Source organism: Haliotis rubra, unplaced genomic scaffold (genome assembly GCF_003918875.1).
Source record: "Haliotis rubra isolate DU_JTF1 unplaced genomic scaffold, ASM391887v1 Scf688, whole genome shotgun sequence".
NCBI classification, from domain to species: Eukaryota; Metazoa; Mollusca; class Gastropoda; order Lepetellida; family Haliotidae; genus Haliotis; species Haliotis rubra.
The window spans coordinates 317,620-344,070 of NW_025767399.1; the positions used below are offsets into that span (position 1 = coordinate 317,620).

Below are 26,451 nucleotides of genomic sequence, written 5' to 3' on the forward strand. Positions count from 1 at the left end.
GCATTACAGATGTGATATTATTTATGATATATTTATTTCTGTTGCACACTTTGCTACTGTATGTAAAAATGTACTATAGGCCAATGGCCTTTCAGTGCTATCAATAGAGATAGTGACATGTATCCAACATGCATGCACGTGCCACGTTCCGTGACGTCAGTTGGTTCGTGAGACGTGCAATACGTTGTTGCACGTGCATTCCGGGAAAGAGAAACAGAGCAAATGAATGCCACACAATACTGTCACTTTGGAAAGCTCAACCCCTGCCCTTGCGATCGTTCAAAAATTAAATGGCTATTGAAACTGCAGAGACGTGCAATACGTTGCATAGCATGCCAAGGCCCTCACGTCTGAAACGCATAGCATGCCGTCACGTCTGCGTCACGTCTGAGGCCATTGGGATGGTCCGTGGGGAATGTCTCAACGACAAGTGGCTGCACATTTCCACTGCCACCGGAACACCATTTCTGCACTGGTGAGACGCTACCAGAACACAAATGACGTCATCGATCGGCCACGTTCTGGACGTCCACGTGTAACAACGCCAAGACAGGACAGATGGATAAGGGTGACCCATCTTCGCCACAGGTTTCAGACTGCAGTGATGACTGGCCGAACCATCCCAGGACTTCGCCGTATCCACCCCAACACAGTTCGACAACGTTTACGTCATCACGGGATCAGACCACGACGTCCCGCCATACGACCTATCCTGACATAACGTCATCGAAAAGCTTGCCGAATGTGGTGCCGAAATCATGTCCGCAGACCCTTGTTTTGGTGGAGAAATGTTGTTTTTACAGATGAGTCCAGGTTTAACATTTCCCATAGTGATGGACGTCAACGTGCCTATAGACGCGTGGGAGAACGTTATGCACAGGCCTGTGTCTTGGAGAGGAACCGCTTTGGTGGTGGTTCCGTGATGATTTGGGGTGGAATAACAGCACGCCAAAGAACTCCTTTGGTGATTGTTCAGGGCAACTTAACTGGTGTGGGCTACAGGGATCAGATTCTTCGACCTGTGGAAATTCCTTTTCTGCAACGTCATGGCCCTGGGTTAACCTTCCAACAGGACAATGCCCGCCCTCATACGGCAAAGGTTGCTATGGATTTCTTGCAACACCACAACGTTGACTTACTGCCTTGGCCTGCAAATTCACCGGATCTCTCCCCGATAGAGCATGTTTTGGGCGAGATGGATCGACGTCTACGCCGTCTTCCTCGTCCGCCATATAACGTCCTTGACCTTGCAATAGAACTTGAGAGAATCTGGCATGACATCCCACAAGCCTTCCTTGCCCGTTTGATAGGCTCTATGCGTCGTCGATGCACTGCTGTTCTCAATGCCGATGGTGGACATACCCGTTATTGAGCTTGTGACATGGTCATTTGACCCCTGTCCCGCTTGTGGACTCGTGACATCATTGTGATTGACTTTTCAATTGAAATTCTCCCGACTTGTTATGGTCTCATGATCCCTCCTTTAAAGTTTATATGTACCTTTGACATTGTTATCGTACTTATCAACTGGGATAATATTTTGACAATGCACAGTTTCTTTATGTGGCTAGTATATATTTTTGTCGGACTCCTGCACTTCTTAAGACTACATTGAGTGGAAATGACAAGAGTCCGGTTGTCTGGACCTTTTAAGGTGAACAGTTAGAATATGGCATGCTTCTTGCAAAAACTGTGCTATTTAAACTTGGTTTGGTTTCATTTTAACTTCGACAATTTAAACCCTTTCTCTGGTTCACATCCAAGAATTTATTCACAAGAGTCATTGATCAGAATTTTCACTTCTGGTCCACTTGTGTGATATTTTATCGCTCCTCAGTTCATATATATTTCCCTTCTGTTATTCAAGGATGCTGTTTCTCTGAGTGGGTTTAGTTTTACGCCGCACTCAGCAATATTCCAGCTATATGGCGGTGTTCTGTATGTTTCTCTAATCAGTTCATCCAATGTAATACAATGCAGTGTAATGTATTTCCCTTCTTACGATTAAGTGTGAAATTTCCATAATTAGTTCATGTAAAGTGATATTTCTCTACTCTACACATCTCACATTCTTGAGATATTTCCCCCATCATTTAACATGTGAGTAATATCATAATGCTAATGTGAATTAAATACCCATAATAACTGTTCAGTTGCATGTACATAATGTGCAAATGACTGGAAGATGTAAATGATTCAATGTATTTTGTGCTCCTGGTGTAACAGAATGCAAACTAATGTGCTCAATTTTTCTGCCCGACAGTGAGATAAAACAGTCTTCATATCAATAATACCAATCTCAAAGGAAAAAGATACTTTCACTCCTGGCCAGCTGATGGCTCCATTTCACCAAGGACATCAAGTGTCATAAGAATCCATTTCACCAAGGACACTGAATGTCATAAGAATCCATTTCACCAAGGACATTCAGTGTCAAAAGAATCCATTTCACCTAGGACATTCAGTGTCATATGAATCCATTTCACCTAGGACATTCAGTGCCATAAGAATCCAAGGCAGGCATGTACCGCATTAACATTGCAAGAGTGTCATCTCAAATCCAAACAGTCACAAAGCATCTTGCAATGTATATATAATGCAATGAATATCAGATCCTCTGCATTACAGTTGTGATATTATTTATGATATATTTATTTCTGTTGCACACTTTGCTACTGTATGTAAAAATGTACTATAGGCCAATGATCTTTCAATGCTATCAATAAAGATTGACTGGTTGATTCAGCTGTCTGCCCTACTGAAGACGTGGATATCGGGCTTGAAGTCTTGATTGGATATTGGAAACTTGAAAATCACCTAGGACATTCAGTGCCATAAGAATCCAAGGCAGGCATGTACCGCTGAGACATGTAACATCCATGAACAAAAACTGAATAATTCCATGAGCTTTATTTTATTGCATCAGTGATCACAACTGCCATCTTAAAGTGAGAGGTAATCTTTTCCCTCTATATACATACAAATATAAATATAGACTGTTTCTTATATAAATTTAACATAAATTTAATTAAAACTGAAATCCTGAGAATGAGAGATGAACATTAAAATCAAGAAGATTAGAATTAATCTGTATGTATATCTTGTAAACATGACAGCACAAATACCATGAGCATGATGTCCATTCAGTAGTAATAAATCAACATATTTCAGTAGATATTCGCCTGCAATCATTATGTACAGTCAAAATAAACAGTGGAACATTTGTGATATGATAAAATCACAAGCAAATAACATTAGCTGCTCTGTAGGTGCAGCATATATCTAACATCAGCTTTAACATGAAACCAAGTCACAGCAAAATAACAAGATCTGTTGATGAATAAGTACTTGATAGGCTACAGAAACGTTATGTTGACAGCCACTAGCAAACTTTACATGCAGGTTTTCTGACGATGTGTGCACCATATATATCTGTGCCATTGCAATGTCTAGATGTGGTATAGTATCTGTACAAATTGAAACTGAGTGATACAGAGTTGACATAAAGTACTGTACTCACAGGACTGAAGATGAGGAATATATTGTATAATGAATATAAAAACTAGTTTAGCAGTTATAATCCCCAACTCTTGTAAACCTGTCAAACCATGAGAAGCTATGAGTTTTATTCACACATAAGATGTGTTTTACTTGAAAAACAGCTGTTTAATATTACAACATAGAAAGTATATATTAATTGGAAGAACATCACCTATGTTCTATTTTCATGTACATATTACTATTTCATGTATGTTTCTTATAATGTTGCAGGGGTGGAAATAACTTTAAAATTGCTAGTGTACTCCGGTACAGTGGCACATGTAAAATCACTTGCCCTGATCATTTTTCCACTATACTGGCCGTTTTCTTGTTGATTTTTTAAATAAACAACAAATTAATATTGGAAAGGCAACTGGACACCGGTACAGTGTGATATACAAATTTGCTTGCCCAACAGAAAAAAACACTGGACTCTGGCGTCGGGCAATGGGTTATTTCCACCCATGTGGTGAGATAGAAGTAAAATGTCTCAAGTGTGGGAATGCTGCATTGCCTGTAAATTCTCCATACATAAACACCTTAGTATTTTCGGGACAATGAAACTATGCATGTTTGTGATGAGTGAAGTACATGTGATGTGCCAAGCGCTGTAGGTTAAAATAACAAGTTGTTTAAATACAAATAGATCTAAGAGATGTATTTCATCAAAACAGAAAGGTGAGAAATGCATGATTTGTTACTTTTGTCATGCACATAATTACGATTTTTTGCACATAATACAATGTTTTACTGCCATTTAAGAAACAAGAAAATAGTAATATTTTTGTTGGTTGGTTACTTGATGCCACACTCCGCATAAAATAACTCCAGTGTGTAATACATTCGGCTTTCAGAGCTTTGACACTTTAAAATGAAACATGTGACTTTATGGATAACAACTTCTTGTTTATTGCATAGAGCAATGTTTCTGTTTAGGTTCTTACTAAGACTTCTTGTTTATTGCATAGAGTGACAATTGTGTTTAGGTTCTTACGCGGTTATCAAGCTAAGACTTCTTCTTTATTGCATAGAGTGACGATTGTGTTTAGGTTCTTACACGGTTATCAAGCTAAGACTTCTTCTTTATTGCATAGAATGACGATTGTGTTTAGGTTCTTACACGGTTATCAAGCTAAGACTTCTTCTTTATTGCATAGAATGACGATTGTGTTTAGGTTTTTACACGGTTATCAAGCTAAGACTTCTTCTTTATTGCATAGAATGACGATTGTGTTTACACACAACAAACAAGTAGTTGTTATCCAGAAAGTCGTATGCTTCATTATTGACCCAGCAACTTCTAGAATGCTGATATAACACTTCAGATTTTATGCCCATGTTAATATGCGAGTGAATGAGGGAGTAAATGTTGCTTTAAGCCACATCAGCTATTTTTTGCAGCTATTCTCAGCTAGATAATATATTTCAGAAATTCATTGCAAACGTCCATTAATTAATTCAGTTATGCAGTGTTCAAATTTAAGGAGAATCGGAGGTTGTACAGTTCTTGAACTCTGGTACTGGAGCCTTAGACCCATTAGAATTTAACATGAGTGTCATGAGAAGGACCCCTACACCTGTATGCTTAATTCACAGTTATGGCATAATGTATGTGTCAGACAGTATATATATAATAAATTAGAGGTAATTATGGTCAAATATAACCATTTTTTGTCACAAACTTCTCAGCAAGCACAGTTTTATGAAAATGACACAGATGGTGCACACCGACTTACAATCTGCTATGTAACTATATACATTGTTAATGGTGTTTTTGGATAGGATAATCTTTCTTTTAAATATTGTGGAATGTTTTTAATATCAAGGCTGAAATATAGTCTCAGTTTACAATTATCAGATGTCAACATCAATAAATTACTGTTTTCGGTTAACACTAAAAGCACTTGGGTGTCAATTTATGACTTTCAATAAGTGTTTGATATCAACAGGGACCAAAAGCATATTCATGATTATATTTGTAATGTCCCAACAGGCAGTTTATGAAACAGTCAATAAACATAATCAACAGTGATATAAAACCTAATACCTGCAATATGCTATCTATTTACTCTACATGAGATCAATATTTATTTTGAGGGACTCCACAAAAAGCAAAATTGACGATGTTATAACTATATTTCGTGACTCTAATAAAAACAATCAAATTGTGAAACCAGAAAACAGTCAAAACTGTTATGCATTTCATGTGACCACTTCCAAACCAATGAATATGGTGGAAAACTTTGCATTACATAATAAAGCATAATTGCTAGACATTGTATGACAACAAAAGGCATTGAGGGTTTATAGGGAAGACCAAGATTGACACACCCACAACAATCTTGAAAAAAAGAGAAAATATATTTTCTTCTTATATTCTGGAGAACATTAATAAATGAGACAAAAAATCAGGCAATAATGGGCAATGATGGATAGACATATACAAACATTCAAGACTTAGTCTTCATTTCACATAAATGAAAAATATGTGGAATAACGTGAATAGTGGGTGACATGATATTGTGGATTCCTGGGTATCCTAGGTATCCTACATTACATCAGATTACCACCTGACCTCATTTAGTGTTGCATCTTGTAAACAATACACATCTGAAGACTTAATGGATATGATGTTAGTTCTGCAGCAATGGGAATGAACATGAATAATTGTGCAGTGCTTATGGATTCAAGGATTACTCGCTCAAGTGACCAGTTTTGGAATCCTTGCACCAATTACAGAAAATACCAATATTGGAGATAAAGCAATATATAAAGATATATACAGACTATTTTTTTGCCATTACAACACAGTAGTTGGAAGTCATTTCTATAAAATGCCAAGGTTAATACCAGGGTGCTGTTCCACATAGCGACCGTAGCGGTAAGATGATCGTAACTCCCATACTTTAACATAGAATTACGACTGTCGTAGTGGGAAGATGATCGTAACTCACATACTTTAACATAGAATTACGACTGTCATAGTGGTAAGATGATTGTAACTCCCATACTTTCACATAGAATTACGACTGTCATAGTGGTAAGATGATCGTAACTCCCATACTTTAACATAGAATTACGACTGTTGTAGCGGTAAGATGATCGTAACTCCCATACTTTAACATAGAATTACGACTGTTGTAGCGGTAAGATGATCGTAACTCCCATACTTTAACATAGAATTACGACTGTTGTAGCGGTAAGATGATCGTAACTCCCATACTTTAACATAGAATTACGACTGTTGTAGCGGTAAGATGATCGTAACTCCCATACTTTAACATAGAATTACGACTGTTGTAGCGGTAAGATGATCGTAACTCCCATACTTTAACATAGAATTACGACTGTTGTAGCGGTAAGATGATCGTAACTCCCATACTTTAACATAGAATTACGACTGTTGTAGCGCTACGATCACTTTGAGGAACGGGGCCCAGCAGCATAACCATCAAAGTGCAATTTAGAATCCTTGTCACCGACAGGAAGTAAGTACTATATGTTAATGAACGACACCAAGGATTCATGAAAAGGTATATATGCCCCACTAGTAGTACCCATCCCCACAAAGTTAAATTTTGATCTGGAACATACACAGGAACATATTGCACAAGTGAAAATATGGAATTGTATGGGATAAAATTTCATATTTCAAATGATCTTTTATCAATGGACAAGCCATGTGCTTGGTATATCTCCACTCTGTCCAACAAAGTAACTAACACTGACATGTCAGTGATACATCAGGGGTTGATGGAATGATAAACAAGCAGAAAAGCTGCAAGGATCATCAAGATGACAACAATCCCCTCTACCACTTGTGGAAACTGTGCATACTGTCGTATGTCTCCTGGTACTCAGCAAGTCCCACCCTTTACAAACACTTTTGGGAATGTCTTATTGTTTAATGGGTAATGACAATTTAAAGAATTGAGTACGCACATACACTGTTTTGTTCAACATGCAATTTCTTCAACTTCAGTTCTCAATCAGATAAACTATAGTTGATGTGAATTGAATAACTTACAATACACAAATCTGAATTTAAATGGATACAGTTTAATGTTTTCATGTGATCCCATGGCCTGACAGCATCTCAGACCAACTGAGTCAACCCATCCAGCTACAAATCTGAACACTATGACTAGAAAGTAACTAAAAAATGTATACTCAAATACATGGGCAAGAAAAGGAAAACATTCCCATGAACAATCACATTAAAATCCCATGGTTACTGTGATTCTTTTACTCGAGGTCTGAGGATAACTCCACAGAAGGTTGGTTGCATCAGGTTATTCTTCACAATGCCGTCTGAATTAAGCAGAATTGTTTCATTTCTTCACCACTACGATTTAGAGATTTTGATTTTAACAGACTAAACCACACACAGAACAAACTTTTCCTTAAAAGGTACTTAATTTGGGTATAAATGCGGATTGGTGAATGTTTGCTGGAGATGTTCTAAGATATTCAAGGAGAAGTACTGTTTCAGAATTAAAGATTGGAGTTGGTGAGACAATAGTGAGGAACATCTTCAAAACTAAGCTAAAACTTGGGGCAATCATCATATTTTCATTCAGTCAGATTAAACTCTAAATCCTGAGAGAAAACATAATCCATGAAAGATGATAGTACTTGTGAGCTCTACATATCTGGCCATTTTGTCTATAACACAGTGAAGAAGGTGCAAATTAAAGGGTATGAATACACAATTGTACAAAAAGTCAATTTCATGGAAAATATAACATCTTGAAATCTAATATATGCAGACTATATTTTGATTTCTCTTATTCTTTCACTGCCTGAAAACAATATTTAACAGCAGGTCATTAAATATAACTTTTGTTTTGTTGTCATGGATACAGTAAAGGGAGGTGAGTTTGTCTGGAAGACTTCAACAATCACAAGACTGAAAACATCTTTGTACATAAGGCACATGCTGGCGGAGAAGTATCCAATAGTTGCTGAGGAGTATTACAGGAATCAAGCTAATTACCACGTCATCACTGTATGTGGTCACGCCGACGCGCCCGTCGTGACGCAACATGAGCCATGATTTCCTTGGTCACAAGTCGGATCAGGAGCTGAAATGACACAGAATGTTGCTTGATAAACAGGTTACATGGAGGAAAGGACCAGTTTCAAGATATGAAGGTGTTATATTACAATTACTGGACAAGAATATCTCAAGGTGTACATTTATGTTAAAAAATGAAGATTTAAGAGTGTGAACCTGCATCGAGTGAGAGTGCATAGATGTCCAAGATATTTTTATGTATTAAAATATGAAATAAAAAAAGAAGTTTAATCCATAAAAATATCTTGGACATGAATATAATAGATAATAAAGAAATGATTACATTCGCATGTGTGCCACACGGCTTATACGAAACTCATGCACAATTGTGTATTGTCCTCGCTCGCACTCTGGCAATACAAAATTTCACACTTGATTCCTATAAGTCGTATGACACATTTGTTTGTGCAATAATCTCTATTTGTTACATGCTACTCATCATTGATCAACTGGCTGCTCATTCTAAGGTGACTGGATCATGCAGGTAGTTTGGGTGGGCAATGTCTATGTCATATTCCCTTGCATGAGCCGAAATAAGGATAATCCATCAAAGTCCAATGTATGAAACACAGTCTAGCTCCTCATCCATATGGCAACCTGTACTTCACGACAACTGCACATTAACTGCACTCTGGACATGTTCCCTTAATGTTTACAGCAAAAAACACTTCACTACAGGAGCTTATTCACCTATATCAAGTATGGATTCATGAGCTACAAAATTAATGGATGAAAGAGCATGGAGCTACAAGATTCATGAACGAGTAAGCATCGATTCATGAGCTACAAGATTCATGACATAGCGATTTACGATGAGTGAGTGTGGATTCATGAGCTACAAGATTAACGGATGAGTAATAGAGTGAATGTGTGTGAATGCGAGTGAATGAGAGTGAATCAGAGTTTAATTGTGAACCCACAGGGTTTTCAAAAGGCTGTATCTGTATTTTGCATTTACGTTAATTTTCACTTTGTAATCTCTCCAGTAAACATGTTGGTCATCTCCAGTGTGTGAGCCTCTGGCTTGGTCAGACCCGTGGTAGTCATTAAGTTAACCCACCGACTCTCTGGCTGGGAGGATTTACTCAGAATTCTGACAGAGGATTCATGAGGTGGAAAGTTGTGTGGTGTGTGATGACTCAGTAGTGGTGAAGACCAAGTGCAGGCAATGACGGTCTCAAATTTTGCCCACTTGTACAAAGCGATTTTAGCATTAAGAACACTGAGTCTCAGTATGGACCATTGTGTTGAACCCACTGTGCTAAACTATAATCCTGTGTGACAATCTTGCGTGACACTGAATGTGATGTATGAATGGCAACATTGACAATTAGATTGTTTGCTCAAAACATCTGAAACCAGGTTTGTAATGCAAATATTCTTTTCTGAAGAATATGATTTACCTGTGTTTATGTTATGAATGAAAATATTGGGGGTTTCCTCAACATGTGACAAAATGAGGTGTTTTGAAAGGTAGAATGAACGAATGAACATTTGATGACAGAATTTATGTTAGACTGACTGACTGACTGAGTTTGGTTTTACGCCGCTTTTAGCAATATTCCAGCAACATCACGGCGGGGGACACCAGAAATGGGCTTCACACATTGTGCCCATGTGGGGATTCGAACCCGGGTCTTCGGCGTGACGAGCCAATGCTTTAACCATTAGGCTACCCCACACCGCCCGAATTTATGTTAGAGACTGAAGCTCATGTACAAGCCACCTGTTGATGAAAAGGGTGAGAAGTATCTACAGAGATTAACCAGTACTGCTTTGAGAAAGGAGTACACCGCCACTCACAGACACTGAGATCATGCATTCACTACACTTGAATACAGTAACTGTCTAGAACATTAAATCATCACACTTCATCACATCAGTGATGCTGTCTAGAACATGCACATCATGCCAAGACTAGCTACTTGTACCCATGCAATCAATATCCTTTATGCATCCATCAATGTATTGATTAACTACAGATCTCTTTTGGGCTTACAGTAGATTGTGACTCACTGTACTACTGACTAAAGCCTTGACTTGAATGTAGTGATTGTGAAGAAGAAAAACAGAACAAAAGCAAGTGCAAGGTGGGTGATAGGGTGGGTACAGAGAGAATTAGTAAAAAACCAGTCACATCCTAAAAGGGAAAATCAAAACAAAACTCAACATGATGACCTTTTTTTATTCATCCCTCTTGTTTTTTTACTTACAATAAAAAAACTTGTTAAAAATTAACAACTGTATAAAAATGTGGACAGAATTTGCAATTAATATGTAATGAAATCTGTTACATGAAAAGAGTCAGTATAAAGCATCATACACATTCTGATTACCACATCTAATCATGTAAGCTGTAAGAGAACAATTTGTCTTATAACAATAAGGGTAAGGGCTGAGGATAGGAGGGGTAAGGTGTTGTGGGGCGGGGCTAGGGTTGTGTTTGAGGGGCAAGGGTTGTGTTTGAGGGGCTAGGGGTGTGTTTGAGGGGCTAGGGGCGTGTTTGAGGGGCTAGGGGTGTGTTTGAGGGGCTAGGGTTGTGCTTCCCGTGCTTCAAATACTCAATAACACCCTGAAATTGGCCAACACATGATCGACATTGTAAACACAAAAGTAAACCAAAAGGTCCACACACGTTTTTCTGTCTGAACACTCATTGACATCGAGTATGGGTACAGCAGTGAAATGTCATCAGCCGGCCATGTCTCCCATGGTGGCATTTGGAACTGCTCATTTGTGACGTCACAATGGGATTATAATGACGTCATCACAGCTGACGACATAACAATACAATGGTGTGAGCGATGTATGTATGTATTAATACGCAGAGAATTTCCGGGAATCGAATACCATTTGATCACGTTTTTCAACCAATCAGATTAAAGAACACAGTGACTTTTGGTTTACAATGTAGGTTGTGTGACGGACAGGGTAGGAGTCTGAGAAAAGGGTGTGGGGATGGCCGCTTGTGTTGGGGGTGGGGCTATATCAGGAGGACAAGGTTCTCAGGGTGTGGCAGTGGGCAAGGTGGAGTTCAGGAGGACACGCAGCCATGATGGTAATGCTAAGCTGGACAGATTATTTGGGAGTGGCAACAAATTCTGTTTACTGTACCAACGAAGGTTAGCAGATTTGAACACAGCAGTTAGAATATATACTAGTAGGTCAAGAAGTATTGCTGCTTAATTAAGTACATGAGATAAATGCTTATTTTGACAGTGCAGCTAGAGTGATATGTAAAAATCGGATGGTTTTGCTTTGCGTTAAAGGGACACCATAAGTTTGGGGTAGGTGAGGGGTGGGCATAATGGGGTTTGGGATTGCAGGAGAGTGATGAGGGCACCCCCTTGATATTTTATCATGCACACCAGCTGTACCACTACTACACATCCATGCATACAGAAATACATCCACTGTCAATTTTGAACACGTTAGTAAATAGCCATGCTGCAACATATAGGTAAGCAATATGGTTAATCATTATGTCAGCATAGCTTGAAGATGTACAGCCAAACAAGGTGTGTAGTTCAGATATATACCAACAACATGTTCAATAAATAAAGTATGTACAGAACAAAATATTAACAGCCAATAGAAAATAATTCATAAATAATCCACAAATAAAAGAACATCTGTAACCTTCATTCATATATAAATATACATAAATATATATAACAATGTATCACTAAAATATCCCAGTTACACCATGTTTGTGATAATGACAATGCTCAGAGTAAAACGTCCTGTCTTTCAGGGCCAACGATCACAGTTCTGCCTCTATCTTCATGTCATGTTCTCATTAAAGGTTCTTTCATATTTTGCGAGCTCGTATATCTTCATGTTATGTTCTCATGAAAGATTGTCTTTCATATTTTGTGAGCTCATATATCTTCATGTTATGTTCTCATGAAAGATTCTCTTTCATATTTTGCGAACTCATAAACAAATAGTAAACATAAAACAAGTTACTTGTCAACAAATGACTGTGTTTTTGATATTTGGTACACATTCACAAGCAATTCTATTCACAACCATATAATTCAACATTTGTTCAGGACCATGCTTATGATTAATGGTGACTATTTTAGTCCTCAGCAAACTTTTCAAGGACATTTCTTACCAAATACAGACATATGTTTGTCAATGCACATAATAGCCTATATACAAAAATTCTATTATTTAAAATATGTTCAATTTTCTTCTGTTTTTGAAATCTGCAGTGTTTAACATTTATAGAACATTAATGTTCCCATTACAAGACAGGTGGAAGACAGCAATGCTCAAGTCACACAAACTACACTGGCTCTACCCATACCATGTTAACAGTGCTACAAGCATTGGTGTCAGTATATGACAGGGCTCTAAAATAGCAAATAAATGTATACTATAGTTGTTTTTGATCAAAGTCACAAAAGACCTGAAGCTGTACAAGTCCTAAATTAGAAAACCTGTTCACAACTCAGAGAAGAAAGTACAAACACTTTTAAGGGCAGTCCATACAAAACTGACTTGATCTTTGCTTCATAAATATCAACAAATAGAAAACAAATGTTTAAACTCTTGATAAAATAAAGTGAGATGATCCATTCACAACATAGATAAATACACACTTATCACATTTGCTTGAGATGTTTCCCTCCTTGATAAACATCCTTGATAAACATCAATCATCAACAAAACACCCAGGGAACCGCCATGACCGTTTCCTCGGTTAACAGACACTAGTCACACAGGGCAGTAATCCTATCAACTCAAACTAATCTCTTAACATCATTTTGAGGTGATTTACCATTAAATTATTCATGAAACACATGATTGTCTGACCTTAATAAATAGCAACAAATTTGATTTGACGTTTCAGTGGTGAGTTAGGATTCTGGGTAACACTGACTGAATGACTGAAATATTATTTTGATTGTTCAGAAAAGAGACATTGGTAAAACAGGTGGATATGAGAAGGTGGGTTCCTCATGAACAAATCACCCAAGAAAAAATAAATGATAAAGAGTACAAAAAGGGAGAAAACAGTAAACTATTCCTACAATATCACGACGGGGCAACACGAGGACTGGGCTCCACACTGTGTATCCATGTGGGGAACTGAACCTGGGTGGGTCTTCCGTGTTTTGATCAAATGCTTCAACAACTTGACTATCCCACCATCAACCATGAAGGTGAACGATTCATGAGTGGACTACATCACAGCATTTTGATTACATAGATATTTGTCAGTCAACATTTACCTTCTATACCCGTTGAATGTTTAGACTCTATACCAGTGCAGAAATGATTATACCCGTAGAAATGATTAGGAACATCTAGGCGACAACAATGGACACAGTCAAACATTTACTGTCTATAGCTCCAAATAAATGTAATATAACATAGTTTTCCCTCTACATCATAATACCACAGCCCAGATCCACACAGCAATCAAGGTTTAACAGATATCATTCTGGAGTTTATAGATAATAATGACAAGAAATAAGGGAACTAATGACTTCAATGTTGTTGTTGTTGTTGAGGTGTTCATTTGATTGCACCTTTAATTATTATGAAATTAGGCATCATGTATGAGCAGTATTGTGTGACCACAATCAGCTGAGCTGAACACACACTCAAAATGGAGAATTGTCTCCCAAATGGAGAATTGTGTGTATAACAGGTGAGGTGAGATTGGGTTTAACGTCGTGCTTGAGAATATTTTGCTCATATCACGACGTGCATGCGTGTGTATGTGTGTGTGCGGCTGCTTGTACTAGCCCAGACTTAAGCTGGTTTTATAGTGCTAGCCCACTGAGATACCATGCCGCAGTGAACCAGTCCTTGTTGTACCCATTAATGCCGAGCACCAGGCAGGGACCAACAAGTACCATATTTTAACGTCTTTTGGTATGACACGGTCGGGGATCGAACCAGTGACCTTCCGCTCTCCGTGTGTACAACAGAGGTGGATGTTTCATTGTCAAGTATCAGCAGAAAATTGGAACTGTATGATGATAATGCAAGACTACCCATCACAGATCATCACAGATTATCTTGAGCAAAGGACATACATTCACTGGACTAGCAATAAGGCATAGAGTCATTGGACTGACACATACAGTTATTGGACTGACACATACAGTCATTGGACTGACACATACAGTCATTGGACTGACACATACAGTCATTGGACTGACACATACAGTCATTGGACTGACCTGTTTAGTCCTCTGACATGTCCTCCCCATCTGTGAGAAGCATTTGGGTGGAGAGTGTACATCAGAGACCCCAAACCAGCCAACATGGTCCAGCATCGGGTACAGCTTCAGACAATGTGTCCGGTTCACATTAATTACATCAACTCTACACAAGTTAATGAAACATGTCATCGAGGTGTCATGCATGTATCATCAGACACAAGAGATATTTCATCTATACACCTGTAATTAATTTTGAAAAGATTATTGCCAATATACCATCAGTTCCCTTATTTCTTGTTGGTGGAGTATCTGTTGGGCAAGATTTGGGCTACGTCTGTGCAGTATCTGGGTCATGACAGCTGGAGCAGTAACACCGGTTTGAGATATGGACCCTGGTTCTTCTTTAAAAACACTTAAATACTAACAACAAGGAAAACATTGACTTAAATGGCCGTGGTACTATCTGTACCGATATAATAAAACATGACAATAACAAACAATGCGAGGAAGCCAATAAGGTGGGCAGACAACATGCGAGGTGACAGGCTGTATAGGAGGGGCTTGATGTTGATCCGAAAGTCTCGCCGACATGCTATAACGGTACTCACCAGCAGTGCCGCCAGGTCGGCCGCAATCAGCATGTAGAAGACATTGTTCCAGCCAGTGGGCGAGATCAGCCCAGTCAGCAAAGGGCCAAGAGCAGCGCCTGCAACACACCTGTCATCAGTATTCCTTCTCAAAATAACCTCAAGAATATTAGCAACATTATCAAGTTGTTCTTGTCAGCCTCTGCGATATTCCAGCAACATGATGGCAAACTATCTATAATCAGGTGAGTGATATAATGAGCAACGTCTCTCGCCATCATGACACAAGACACATGACTTCTAAAGCTACTATCAGGGGTTCAAAAATCCCATCGCCCGACGCCCGGGACAAGTCAGTTTTCATTTCAGGCAATCAAATAATGGTATCTTACTTGTCCGTGGGCTACTAGATAATTTCCACTTATGGTTTCAAACTGCAAATTTAATTTCATATCAAAATGTAGCTACTAAATTTTGCAATGATAATATAGTAGAGTTATCTTTCTTTGCTATTTATCACTTTTCAATAAATAGTCCAGTAAACATTAACATCAAATACCTTGTTGATTTATTCTTTCATAATTACATCATGATAATGTCATAAAATCAGGGCAAGTGGAAAATTAATCAGGACAAGTTACTTTCTTAAAGTCACTTTCCCTGTGGCAAGTGGCTTTTTAAACAAATTTTGAACCCCTGACTATGCTTCACCAGCCAGTTGCCTCCTAGTCCCAGCATGTGACTTGGAGGACCAATTCTGCCTTGGAATAACAAGGACAGGTGTGTGAAGACAATACCATGATGGCCTGGTGTAATCATGCCTGGAACAGACAGACCAGCTGTATGTCCAAGACATACAATAAAGGGACTATCACCTGTAACACACAATTCAAGCTAGTCAATCAGGCAATGGTGTTCATGCCTGGAACAGACAGACCAGCTGTATGTATAGACATACAATAAAGGGACTATCACCTGTAACACACAATTCAAGCTAGTCAATCAGGCAATGGTGTTCATGCCTGGAACAGACAGACCTGCTGTATGTAGAAACATACAATAAAGGGACTATCACCTGTAACACACAAATCGAGCTAGTCAATCAGGCAATGGTGTTCATGCCTGGTGTTTTACTCATACTGCCTGAGCTGTAGGTCAGACAAACCAGTGGTTGATATCAACAATGCTATACATGTTCGGAATGCAGTAACCCTAAGTTACATATTAGTACAGCACTGCTGTCATCAGCTACATGTCCCATGGTGGTGCAGAATGAGCATCACATACAAGACTGTGTTGGAATGTACTTTCCAATCGTACAACCTCATAACGTTAATGATGAGGCATTCTTAAAGACAATAATGGGCTATATGATAAATTCTATCAATTTCTATTGCTTCAGTGGGATGAACATTTCAAATGGAAGAGACATTCCATTGTGCACGGGCAGTACTGCCATTCAATCAATGCCATCTATTACACATCCTAGAAATTTTGCTTTCTTAAAGATTTCAATTTTATAGTCGAGAATGTTATCGAAGTATCATTCAAAGCATTGTCGAGAATTCAATCTCCATAAATCTAAGAAAGCTGCTTCCTGATAAACTAATGCTGACTTCTTGGTGGATATTTCATTACTTCATCAAAGTCTGCAGAAAGTGGTTCTGGTGTGACTTGCTATAGGATCTTATCATCTTTGAGTGGCATTTTAGAAGTTGGGAAAGAAAATATTGACAAACTGCAATGTTTGGATACAGATTCTTGTACCTTCTTGATACTGGTACAAGAATCTGTATCGGAACATTGCATTCATGAAATAAATGAAGCTGTAATCCATAAAGTTCTCAACATTGGGATGTTACCAGATCAGATTCTAATGGAGACTCCATTGTTACACTGATATCTGACTTGCACTTATAACAGATCTGGAGATTATTCTGAAAAGTTTTCTGAAAGGAAGCGGGGTGTTCACACAAATTAAAGTTCAACCATGTTCTTTGCAATGCTTGCATACCATAGCCTTGGACTACACCAAATGTCTGTTCACAACTGAGATATGTCAGCATTTATGATGCCACCTCAGGTTTCTCAGTTGTCACAAATGGTATATGTATTTTTTTTTTTTTTTTAAATATTATCTTCCATGAACACTTCCAAGTAAAAACTGAAGCTGAAAGGAACTTTCTTTTCATAGATAACACTGTAATATACCTTTACCAAATTTACAAAAATACCCCAGCTTGACCAACTCAAGATGAATAGAACACACATCACAAACCTACCTATACTTCCTGTGCCATCAATAAATGCTGTTACTGTGGCAACTGCCTTAGCATTGCCTTGCAGACTCCTGTGGGTGCCAAGATCAGCACTGACAGCTGTTGTGATGAGAGCATATGGTCCATTCACCAGTGCCCCAACCACCATGAGTAAACCTGGAACAAGGAAACAGCATACAGTATGTAGGCTGGTGTGTCACGGTGCGGTGTAGTGCTGGTGTGTCATGGTGTGGTGTAGAGCTGGTGTGTCATGGTGTGGTGGTGTGGTGTAAAGTGTAGCTGGTGTGGTGTGCTGGTGTGTCATGGTGTGGTGTACGCTGGTGTGTCATGGTGTGGTGTAGTGCTGGTGTGTCATGGTGTGGTGTAGCGCTGGTGTGTCATGGTGTGGTGTAGCGCTGGTGTGTCATGGTGTGGTGTAGCGCTGGTGTGTCATGGTGTGGTGTAGCGCTGGTGTGTCATGGTGTGGTGTAGTGCTGGTGTGTCATGGTGTGGTGTGGTGTAGCGCTGGTGTGTCATGGTGTGGTGTAGCTGGTGTGTCATGGTGTGGTGTAGTGCTGGTGTGTCATGGTGTGTGGTGCAGTGCTGGTGTGTCATGGTGTGGGTGTAGCTGGTGTGTCATGGGTGGTGTGCTGGTGTAGTGCTGGTGATTGGTGTGTCATGGTGTGGTGTAGTGCTGGTGATCACATTAATGCAACGGTACTACGACTGGTGTAATTTTCTGTCTGAAAATGGTCGTGTTTCAGTGTGACGTGGCAGGGGACTGAAACAAACACCTGCTCTTGAGGCAATGGTGGTCCAGCCTTGAAAGATGCCCTGTTTGCCCTGATTATGCTTCTAACTTAAGTGTACAGATCTGTGATCTGCATGAATTCAGGTCATCCTGCAACATTAAGCTGACACACCGTGGTATAACTGGAATACTGACACAAGTTACGTTACTCCAAACTCACTAACTCTTACAATTTGGAAATGTTTACTGACAACTGCCTCAGGCTTAGGGCAAGGTGAGGTGAAATTTGGTTTAACGTCGTGCTTGAGAATATTTCGCTCATATGATGACGTGCTTTCGTGTGTATGTGTATGTGCGGCTGCTTCTACTAGCCCAGACTGAAGCTGGTTTTATTGTGCTAGCCCACTGAGATACCATGCCGCAGTGAAGCATGAATACCGCACACAGACACATTATACTGACTCCGAGCCGACCAGTCCTTGCTGTACCCATTAATGCTAAGCGCCAGACAGGGACCAACAAGTACCATATTTGAACGTCTTTTGGTATGACGCTGTTGGGGATCGAACCCGCAACCTTCTGCTCTCCGGGCGGACGCTCTAACCACTACACCACGGAAGCGGTCGGCTTAGGGCAAAATATCAGCCTGTGCAGGTCCAGATAACTCCCTGAACATCAAAGGCTTTATTATAAGTGCATGCAACATGGAAATTTATTGTATGGTTATAGGCAATGAGAAGCTTACTTACATATGTTCCGTGTGTAGTCTAAACTTCCAAACAGGTCATACACATACATCTGAAACCGGAAGAGTGACATAGAGCAACTAGTTGATGTCAACATGGACAGTGTAACATTTGGCCATTTACTGTCCCACACAAGTATCTAGAACCTAGAATGTATTAGAAGGTGATTTCATCAAGACAAAATCAGTTTTGATGTTGGCGTCTGCATATGACAAAATGGCACCATGGCACTACAGTGGACAAAATGGCAGTACAGTGGATAATACTGACCATAGGGGCTGCCAGGAACAACATGACCATACATGTAGACGCCCTTGCCCCTGTGAAGTCCGATATCACACCCGCTAAGATTCCACCTGAGAAACAAAACCACATCAGGAATGAAGTTTGTACAGTTAAACTTGAAAACACATCTCAACATTTACTTGTTCCCTTTTTAAGATTCACCTAAAAATATATAAACTTTTATCATCATAATGAAAGTCATATTCTACATGATACTTCAAAGAGTGAGTAAAAGTGAAAAGCTTGATCAAAATGGGTACTGGAGTGAGGAGCGTATTTCATGTTATGAAAGAGCCTGAATAACAAAAAATACTTGAATAAGCAACCTACCGACAATTCCTCCAACATCAAACAATGCTGAGAGATCCGCTGAAGTCTGTGCACTGTAACTAGCTGGAAACATACATTCAAAAACATAATAATAGATGTTATTGTAAATTGTAAACACTGAGCTTTAAAGTCCATCACATTTACATCAGTGAAACAATTTCAGTGTGAGACAATATCTTGAACCTTATGATATTCGCACTAGACACCAAACAAATACAAGTATCAACATGTTCAAGTTTGTAAACAGAGACACTTTCATATTTGTTCCTTTTTCCAGAAGGAATCTGGCCATTCTTAATTTTAAAAAATCATGCAGTTAACTGGCAATATGTCAGCTAAGTGATAATAAACATATGATGTCTTCCTAGTTGAGTAAAGGGAGGTAAGACCTAACCACACCCACTCAGCTTCAGAAGCTGACTGAGGAGCTGAAGTCACAGGTAATAACTTACTTTTGGCAGAGATGTATTTGGGCAGCCAGAACAGAAATGTGTAGCTGACCAATTTGGCAAAGAACAGACAGAGAGCAAACTCTACCACACCCTGAAACAAAAGAAAAGTTATAAACTGAACATATTATCACAGTTAATTCACTGCCTGTCCTAAAGTAAATCATGCCACTGTCCCTTTGAGTGAATGAGACACTTCACTGGTATTCTAATGGTGGAAGTACCGTGCTACTTACTGGTATTCTCATGGTGCAAGTATTGTGCTACTTACAGGTATTCTCATGGAGCAAGTATTTTGCTACTTACAGGTATTCTCATGGCACCAAGTATTGTGCTACTTACAGGTATTCTCATGGCACCAAGTATTGTGCTACTTACAGGTATTCTCATGGTGCAAGTATTGTGCTACTTACAGGTATTCTCATGGCACCAAGTATTGTGCTACTTAAAGGTATTCTCATGGAGCAAGTATTGTGCTACTTACAGGTATTCTCATGGCACCAAGTATTGTGCTACTTACAGGTATTCTCATGGCACCAAGTATTGTGCTACTTACTGGTATTCTCATGGTGCAAATATTGTGCTACTTACTGGTATTCTCATGGCACCAAGTATTGTGCTACTTACTGGTATTCTCATGGCACCAAGTATTGTGCTACTTACTGGTATTCTCATGGCACCAAGTATTGTGCTACTTACAGGTATTCTCATTGCACCAAGTATTGTGCTACTTACTGGTATTCTCATGGCACCAAATATTGTGCTACTTACAGGTATTCTCATGGTGCAAGTATTGTGCTACTTACAGGTATTCTCATGGTGCAAGTATTGTGCTACTTACTGGTATTCTCATGGTGCAAGTATTGTGCTACTTACTGGTATTCTCATGGCACCAAATATTGTGCTACTTACAGGTATTCTCATGGTGCAAGTATTGTGCTACTTACAGGTATTCTCATGGTGCAAGTATTGTGCTACTTACTGGTATTCTCATGGTGCAAGTATTGCGCTACTTACTGGTATTCTCATGGCACCAAGTATTGTGCTACTTACTGGTATTCTCAGGGTGCAAGTATTGTGCTACTTACTGGTATTCTCATGGAGCAAGTTTTGTGCTCCTTACTGGTATTCTCATGGCACCAAGTATTGTGCTACTTACTGGTATTCTCATGGTGCAAGTATTGTGCTACTTACAGGTATTCTCATGGTGCAAGTATTGTGCTACTTACAGGTATTCTCATGGCACCAAGTATTGTGCTACTTACAGGTATTCTCATGGTGCAAGTATTGTGCTACTTACTGGTATTCTCATGGCACCAAGTATTGTGCTACCGACTGGTATTCTCACGGTGCAAGTATTGTGCTACTTACTGGTATTCTCATGGAGCAAGTTTTGTGCTCCTTACTGGTATTCTCATGGCACCAAGTATTGTGCTACTTACTGGTATTCTCATGGTGCAAGTATTGTGCTACTTACAGGTATTCTCATGGTGCAAGTATTGTGCTGCTTACAGGTATTCTCATGGCACCAAGTATTGTGCTACTTACAGGTATTCTCATGGCACCAAGTATTGTGCTACTTACTGGTATTCTCATGGTGCAAGTATTTTGCTACTTACAGGTATTCTCATGGCACCAAGTATTGTGCTACTTACAGGTATTCTCATGGCACCAAGTATTGTGCTACTTACTGGTATTCTCATGGAGCAAATATTGTGCTACTTACTGGTATTCTCATGGTGCAAGTATTGTGCTGCTTACTGGTATTCTCATGGCACCAAGTATTGTGCTACTTACTGGTATTCTCATGGCACCAAGTATTGTGCTACTTACTGGTATTCTCATGGAGCAAGTATTGTGCTACTTACAGGTATTCTCATGGTGCAAGTATTGTGCTACTTACTGGTATTCTCATGGCACCAAGTATTGTGCTACTTACAGGTTTTCTCATGGAGCAAGTATTGTGCTACTTACAGGTATTCTCATGGCACCAAGTATTGTGCTACTTACAGGTATTCTAATGGCACCAAGTATTGTGCTACTTACTGGTATTCTCATGGCACCAAATATTGTGCTACTTACAGGTATTCTCATGGTGCAAGTATTGTGCTACTTACAGGTATTCTCATGGCACCAAGTATTGTGCTACTTACTGGTATTCTCATGGTGCAAGTATTGTGCTACTTACTGGTATTCTCATGGCACCAAGTATTGTGCTACTTACAGGTATTCTCATGGTGCAAGTATTGTGCTACTTACTGGTATTCTCATTGCATCAAGTATTGTGCTACTTACTGGTATTCTCATGGTGCAAGTATTGTGCTACTTACAGGTATTCTCATGGTGCAAGTATTGTGCTACTTACAGGTATTCTCATGGCACCAAGTATTGTGCTACTTACAGGTATTCTCATGGTGCAAGTATTGTGCTACTTACTGGTATTCTCATGGCACCAAGTATTGTGCTACTTACTGGTATTCTCACGGTGCAAGTATTGTGCTACTTACTGGTATTCTCATGGAGCAAGTTTTGTGCTCCTTACTGGTATTGTCATGGCACCAAGTATTGTGCTACTTACTGGTATTCTCATGGTGCAAGTATTTTGCTACTTACAGGTATTCTCATGGTGCAAGTATTGTGCTGCTTACAGGTATTCTCATGGCACCAAGTATTGTGCTACTTACAGGTATTCTCATGGCACCAAGTATTGTGCTACTTACTGGTATTCTCATGGTGCAAGTATTGTGCTACTTACTGGTATTCTCATGGCACCAAGTATTGTGCTACTTACTGGTATTCTCATGGAGCAAATATTGTGCTACTTACTGGTATTCTCATGGTGCAAGTATTGTGCTGCTTACTGGTATTCTCATGGCACCAAGTATTGTGCTACTTACTGGTATTCTCATGGCACCAAGTATTGTGCTACCGACTGGTATTCTCATGGAGCAAATATTGTGCTACTTACTGGTATTCTCATGGTGCAAGTATTGTGCTACTTACTGGTATTCTCATGGCACCAAGTATTGTTCTACTTACAGGTATTCTCATGGCACCAAGTATTGTGCTACTTACAGGTATTCTCATGGCATCAAGTATTGTAATAGCTTTGTCCTCTTTCTTCTTCAACAGGGGCTGCAATGACAACAATGATACAAAACCTGTCAGTTGTTTCATGTAATGACAGATCAGAAATAAAGGCTTCACCCAGTGATAGATAGATATACAAAGGTTCGATTCAAGGATAGATGCCTACATTTTACTGAAGTCACTGTAACTCCATAATATCAATTACAAAGTACTGAACTCTTTGGTTAGGTTAAGGAATGTGAGGGGTTGAAATTTTTAATAAACTCCACTGGACACTGGTCCAGTAAACTTTCAGTCGGGCAATGGTATTTTTCAACCCCTGAATGTCAATTGTGGTATCAGGGGTCTCGACTGTAAATTTCTATCCAATGTTGGAAGAGTCTCGACTGTAATTTTCTATCCAATGTTGGAAGAGTTCATCTTCCGCAGTGTTGCTGGTCAAACAGCACATGGCTCACCTGGTCATCACGGTCGGGGTCGTCGTACTTGGATGAAGTGGGAGTGGCCTCGACCTCTACATCTACCTCCACATTAGCGACCACACTCTACAAGTCAACAAGATGGAGGTTAGATATACAGAGTTTTATGAGTTGTTGTTATAACACCAATTTCCTTACTGCATGATTAAACCGGGACTGGTCTCTATTGATTGAGAGATAACAAATGATAGCTGTGTGAGAAGGACCAATCATAAAGGATTGCTATATTAGATAATGAAAAAGGTAAGCAAACCTAGACAGAATAGCAATACTAGCAGGAAAGATATGGGTTAACAATACTAGGGGGAATGATAACAAGAAGACAAAGCCATCAAAATCCTCCACAACGGCAAAATACTCTTTATGAATATATCTACTAGTTATGATTATGTCAAATGTTTTGGAGTATATATAGCAAAGCGGAAGGAGAGTATTGAAAGGTTTTTATGATCTGCTCCAAAATGGAGCACTACCACCAAATTCAGTTGAAGCCTTACTTGTTGCCATGGAAATGCAATAAGATGACATCCTCATAGTCACACCCTAAGTCACGTTTCCATGGAAACAGCAAAAAATAAAATTTGTATCTGGGTCTAACCATCAAATGGCACATCTATGGATCATGCTTGATATGTGTACCAAGTTTAATGAAGCTAGCATATTTAGTTTAGGAGATCTGCTCCGGACAAGATGACATCCTCATAGTCACAGCCTAAGTCATGTTTTCATGGAAACAGGAAAAAATAAAATTCATATCTGGGCCTTACCCCCAAAAGGCACATCTCGGGATCACGCTTGATATGTGTACCAAGTTTGGTTAAGCAATCAGCAATAGTTTAGGAGATATACTTTGGACAAAGTGTGATGGACGCACGGACGGACAGATGTAACTCGTTTCTATATCCCCGCAACTTCGTTGTTACGGGGGATAATAAAGGATATTAATACTGGGGGTTGGGGTGGGACATAATAAAGGATAAGAGTGTGAGAGGGAAAGATCATAAAGGCTGGTAATACCAAGAGGTAAGTTTGTATAGTTTCGTAAATGTATCTAACTTACAGTTCCCTGGTGATCTGGCAAACTGCAGCCAACATCTTCTGGTTCTGAAATAGTGTGAAGGGGAAATCAGAATCTTGCACTTAACCCCGACAGAAATGCTTGTTGATTGTTTACAATAAGTTGGGCCTGTCCTTCATTGATGAAACCACCGTCTGCTTCATGCTGCTGATCTCCATGGATAATCCACCCATGATCACATTCACTGTTGATCATATTCATGTCCATTATATGAAGAAAGTAATATCTCACTTCATTCATTCCCATCAGTTCCATACAATTATGGGATTTTTCAGCTTGATTACACAACGAAAACAGTCACAAAGTTTGTACCCTTGTTTGTGTGTGAACTTCGATGAAGAAAACATGATGCACTAACTGCATTTTTCATGTCTCTTCCTCTCTCTAATGACAGCCTCCACCGCAACTTCTCAACCAGTTCGAAGTAATCTTTATGTTTTCTTCTAAGCCACAAAACTTATGCATTATCTTTTGTATATTACAGTTCTTATTACAGAAAATGCAGTAGTCCAGGAGACAGCGTCTCTAATTGCCTAGCAACTATTTCCGTTTAAAAACATTTTCGTCTCTTTAACATCAGTCTGTCATGTACCATTTGCAAGCTAAGCAGCCTTCTTGTACTAATGCAAATAAGGTGTGTGGTAAAGAATTAGTTTCTGAAATAAAAATCACTGAAATTAACAGCACATGTCAACAGTGATAGATATTATTTCTCATTCAGTTATTCAACTACATAATGTAATCCTCCGTAGGGTGCAAACACTGGTTTTGTTAAGATACATGGTACATTTGCAGGCACTCACTTGGGACCAGGAAGAAGAAGGTGAGGACGCCAAAGACAGCGATGATGATACCGGGCACCACGAAGGACCAGCCCCAGGAATGGTCGACGAATATCCCAGGGATGACAGAACCGAGGATGTTGCCGACTGAGGTGTGCGAGTTCCATAACCCCATGATGAGACCCCGTCTGGAAACAACACTTTCTGGTGTTAGATCTTGTTCTAGTGTTAGAACAACTTTAAAAGTAATGCTTTGAAACTAAACAATTTCTGAAGCGCATGTTTGCGTCAAGAGTATTACTGGAAGCTGTTTTACAAATCTGTTAGGGACCGTTCATAATTTATGGCTTAGGGGTGGGGTGGGGGGTTGGGTGATGGTGATTTTAAGAGGCTTCTCCATAACAATCATCATCACCGACCCCCCCAGCCATAAATTATGAACGGTCCCTTAGAACCTAATCATCCCCAGAATGGAACATGCTTTCACATCAAAACCTGGCTTCAACCATGCCTTGCAGAATAATCAACTGAAATCAGTAATCCCTCTGTGACTGTACCTGGTTAGCTATACTTTGTACACTCAAAGCCCTACATATTACTGTTCATGAGCTAAAAAAGTTGGAAAAATTATTTTGGATAACATATAAAATTTCATACTTACATTATGTCAAATTTATCAACACTTGTCAATAAAGACTAAAAGCAAAAGTTCCAAATGAGAATAACAAAAATCCTTTTTGACAAAGACATACGAAATTGCACATTTCAGATGAATATATCAGAGGAAGACAATGGAGTTGAGTGGGTTTTCCTC

General features: G+C 39.3%; 1 protein-coding gene and 2 long non-coding RNA genes across 3 annotated transcripts in view; 1 reads left to right on the forward strand and 2 right to left on the reverse strand.

The window, feature by feature from the left end:
* Nucleotides 1–2,325: 2,325 nt before the first annotated feature.
* On the reverse strand, nt 2,326–3,767 carry LOC124258221. Its single transcript, XR_006893543.1, has 2 exons — nt 2,818–3,767; nt 2,326–2,486 (listed from the first exon to the last, which is right to left on the reverse strand). It is a non-coding gene; the product is annotated as an uncharacterized LOC124258221 (long non-coding RNA).
* Nucleotides 3,768–4,817: 1,050 nt separating this feature from the next.
* On the forward strand, nt 4,818–19,665 carry LOC124258220. The gene is made up of 3 exons (XR_006893542.1): nt 4,818–4,902; nt 11,909–11,915; nt 19,653–19,665. It is a non-coding gene; the product is annotated as an uncharacterized LOC124258220 (long non-coding RNA).
* LOC124258219 (glucose-6-phosphate exchanger SLC37A2-like) overlaps nt 7,959–26,451 on the reverse strand; it is a 54,128-nt gene continuing 35,635 nt past the window's right edge. Inside the window, 11 exon segments of the mRNA XM_046692282.1 lie at nt 7,959–8,624; nt 15,411–15,508; nt 17,672–17,824; nt 19,148–19,196; nt 19,415–19,500; nt 19,760–19,822; nt 20,212–20,302; nt 23,284–23,343; nt 23,757–23,843; nt 24,838–24,881; nt 25,659–25,825. Of these exon segments, the coding sequence (XP_046548238.1) occupies nt 8,544–8,624; nt 15,411–15,508; nt 17,672–17,824; nt 19,148–19,196; nt 19,415–19,500; nt 19,760–19,822; nt 20,212–20,302; nt 23,284–23,343; nt 23,757–23,843; nt 24,838–24,881; nt 25,659–25,825 (979 nt within the window). The 3' untranslated portion in view covers nt 7,959–8,543.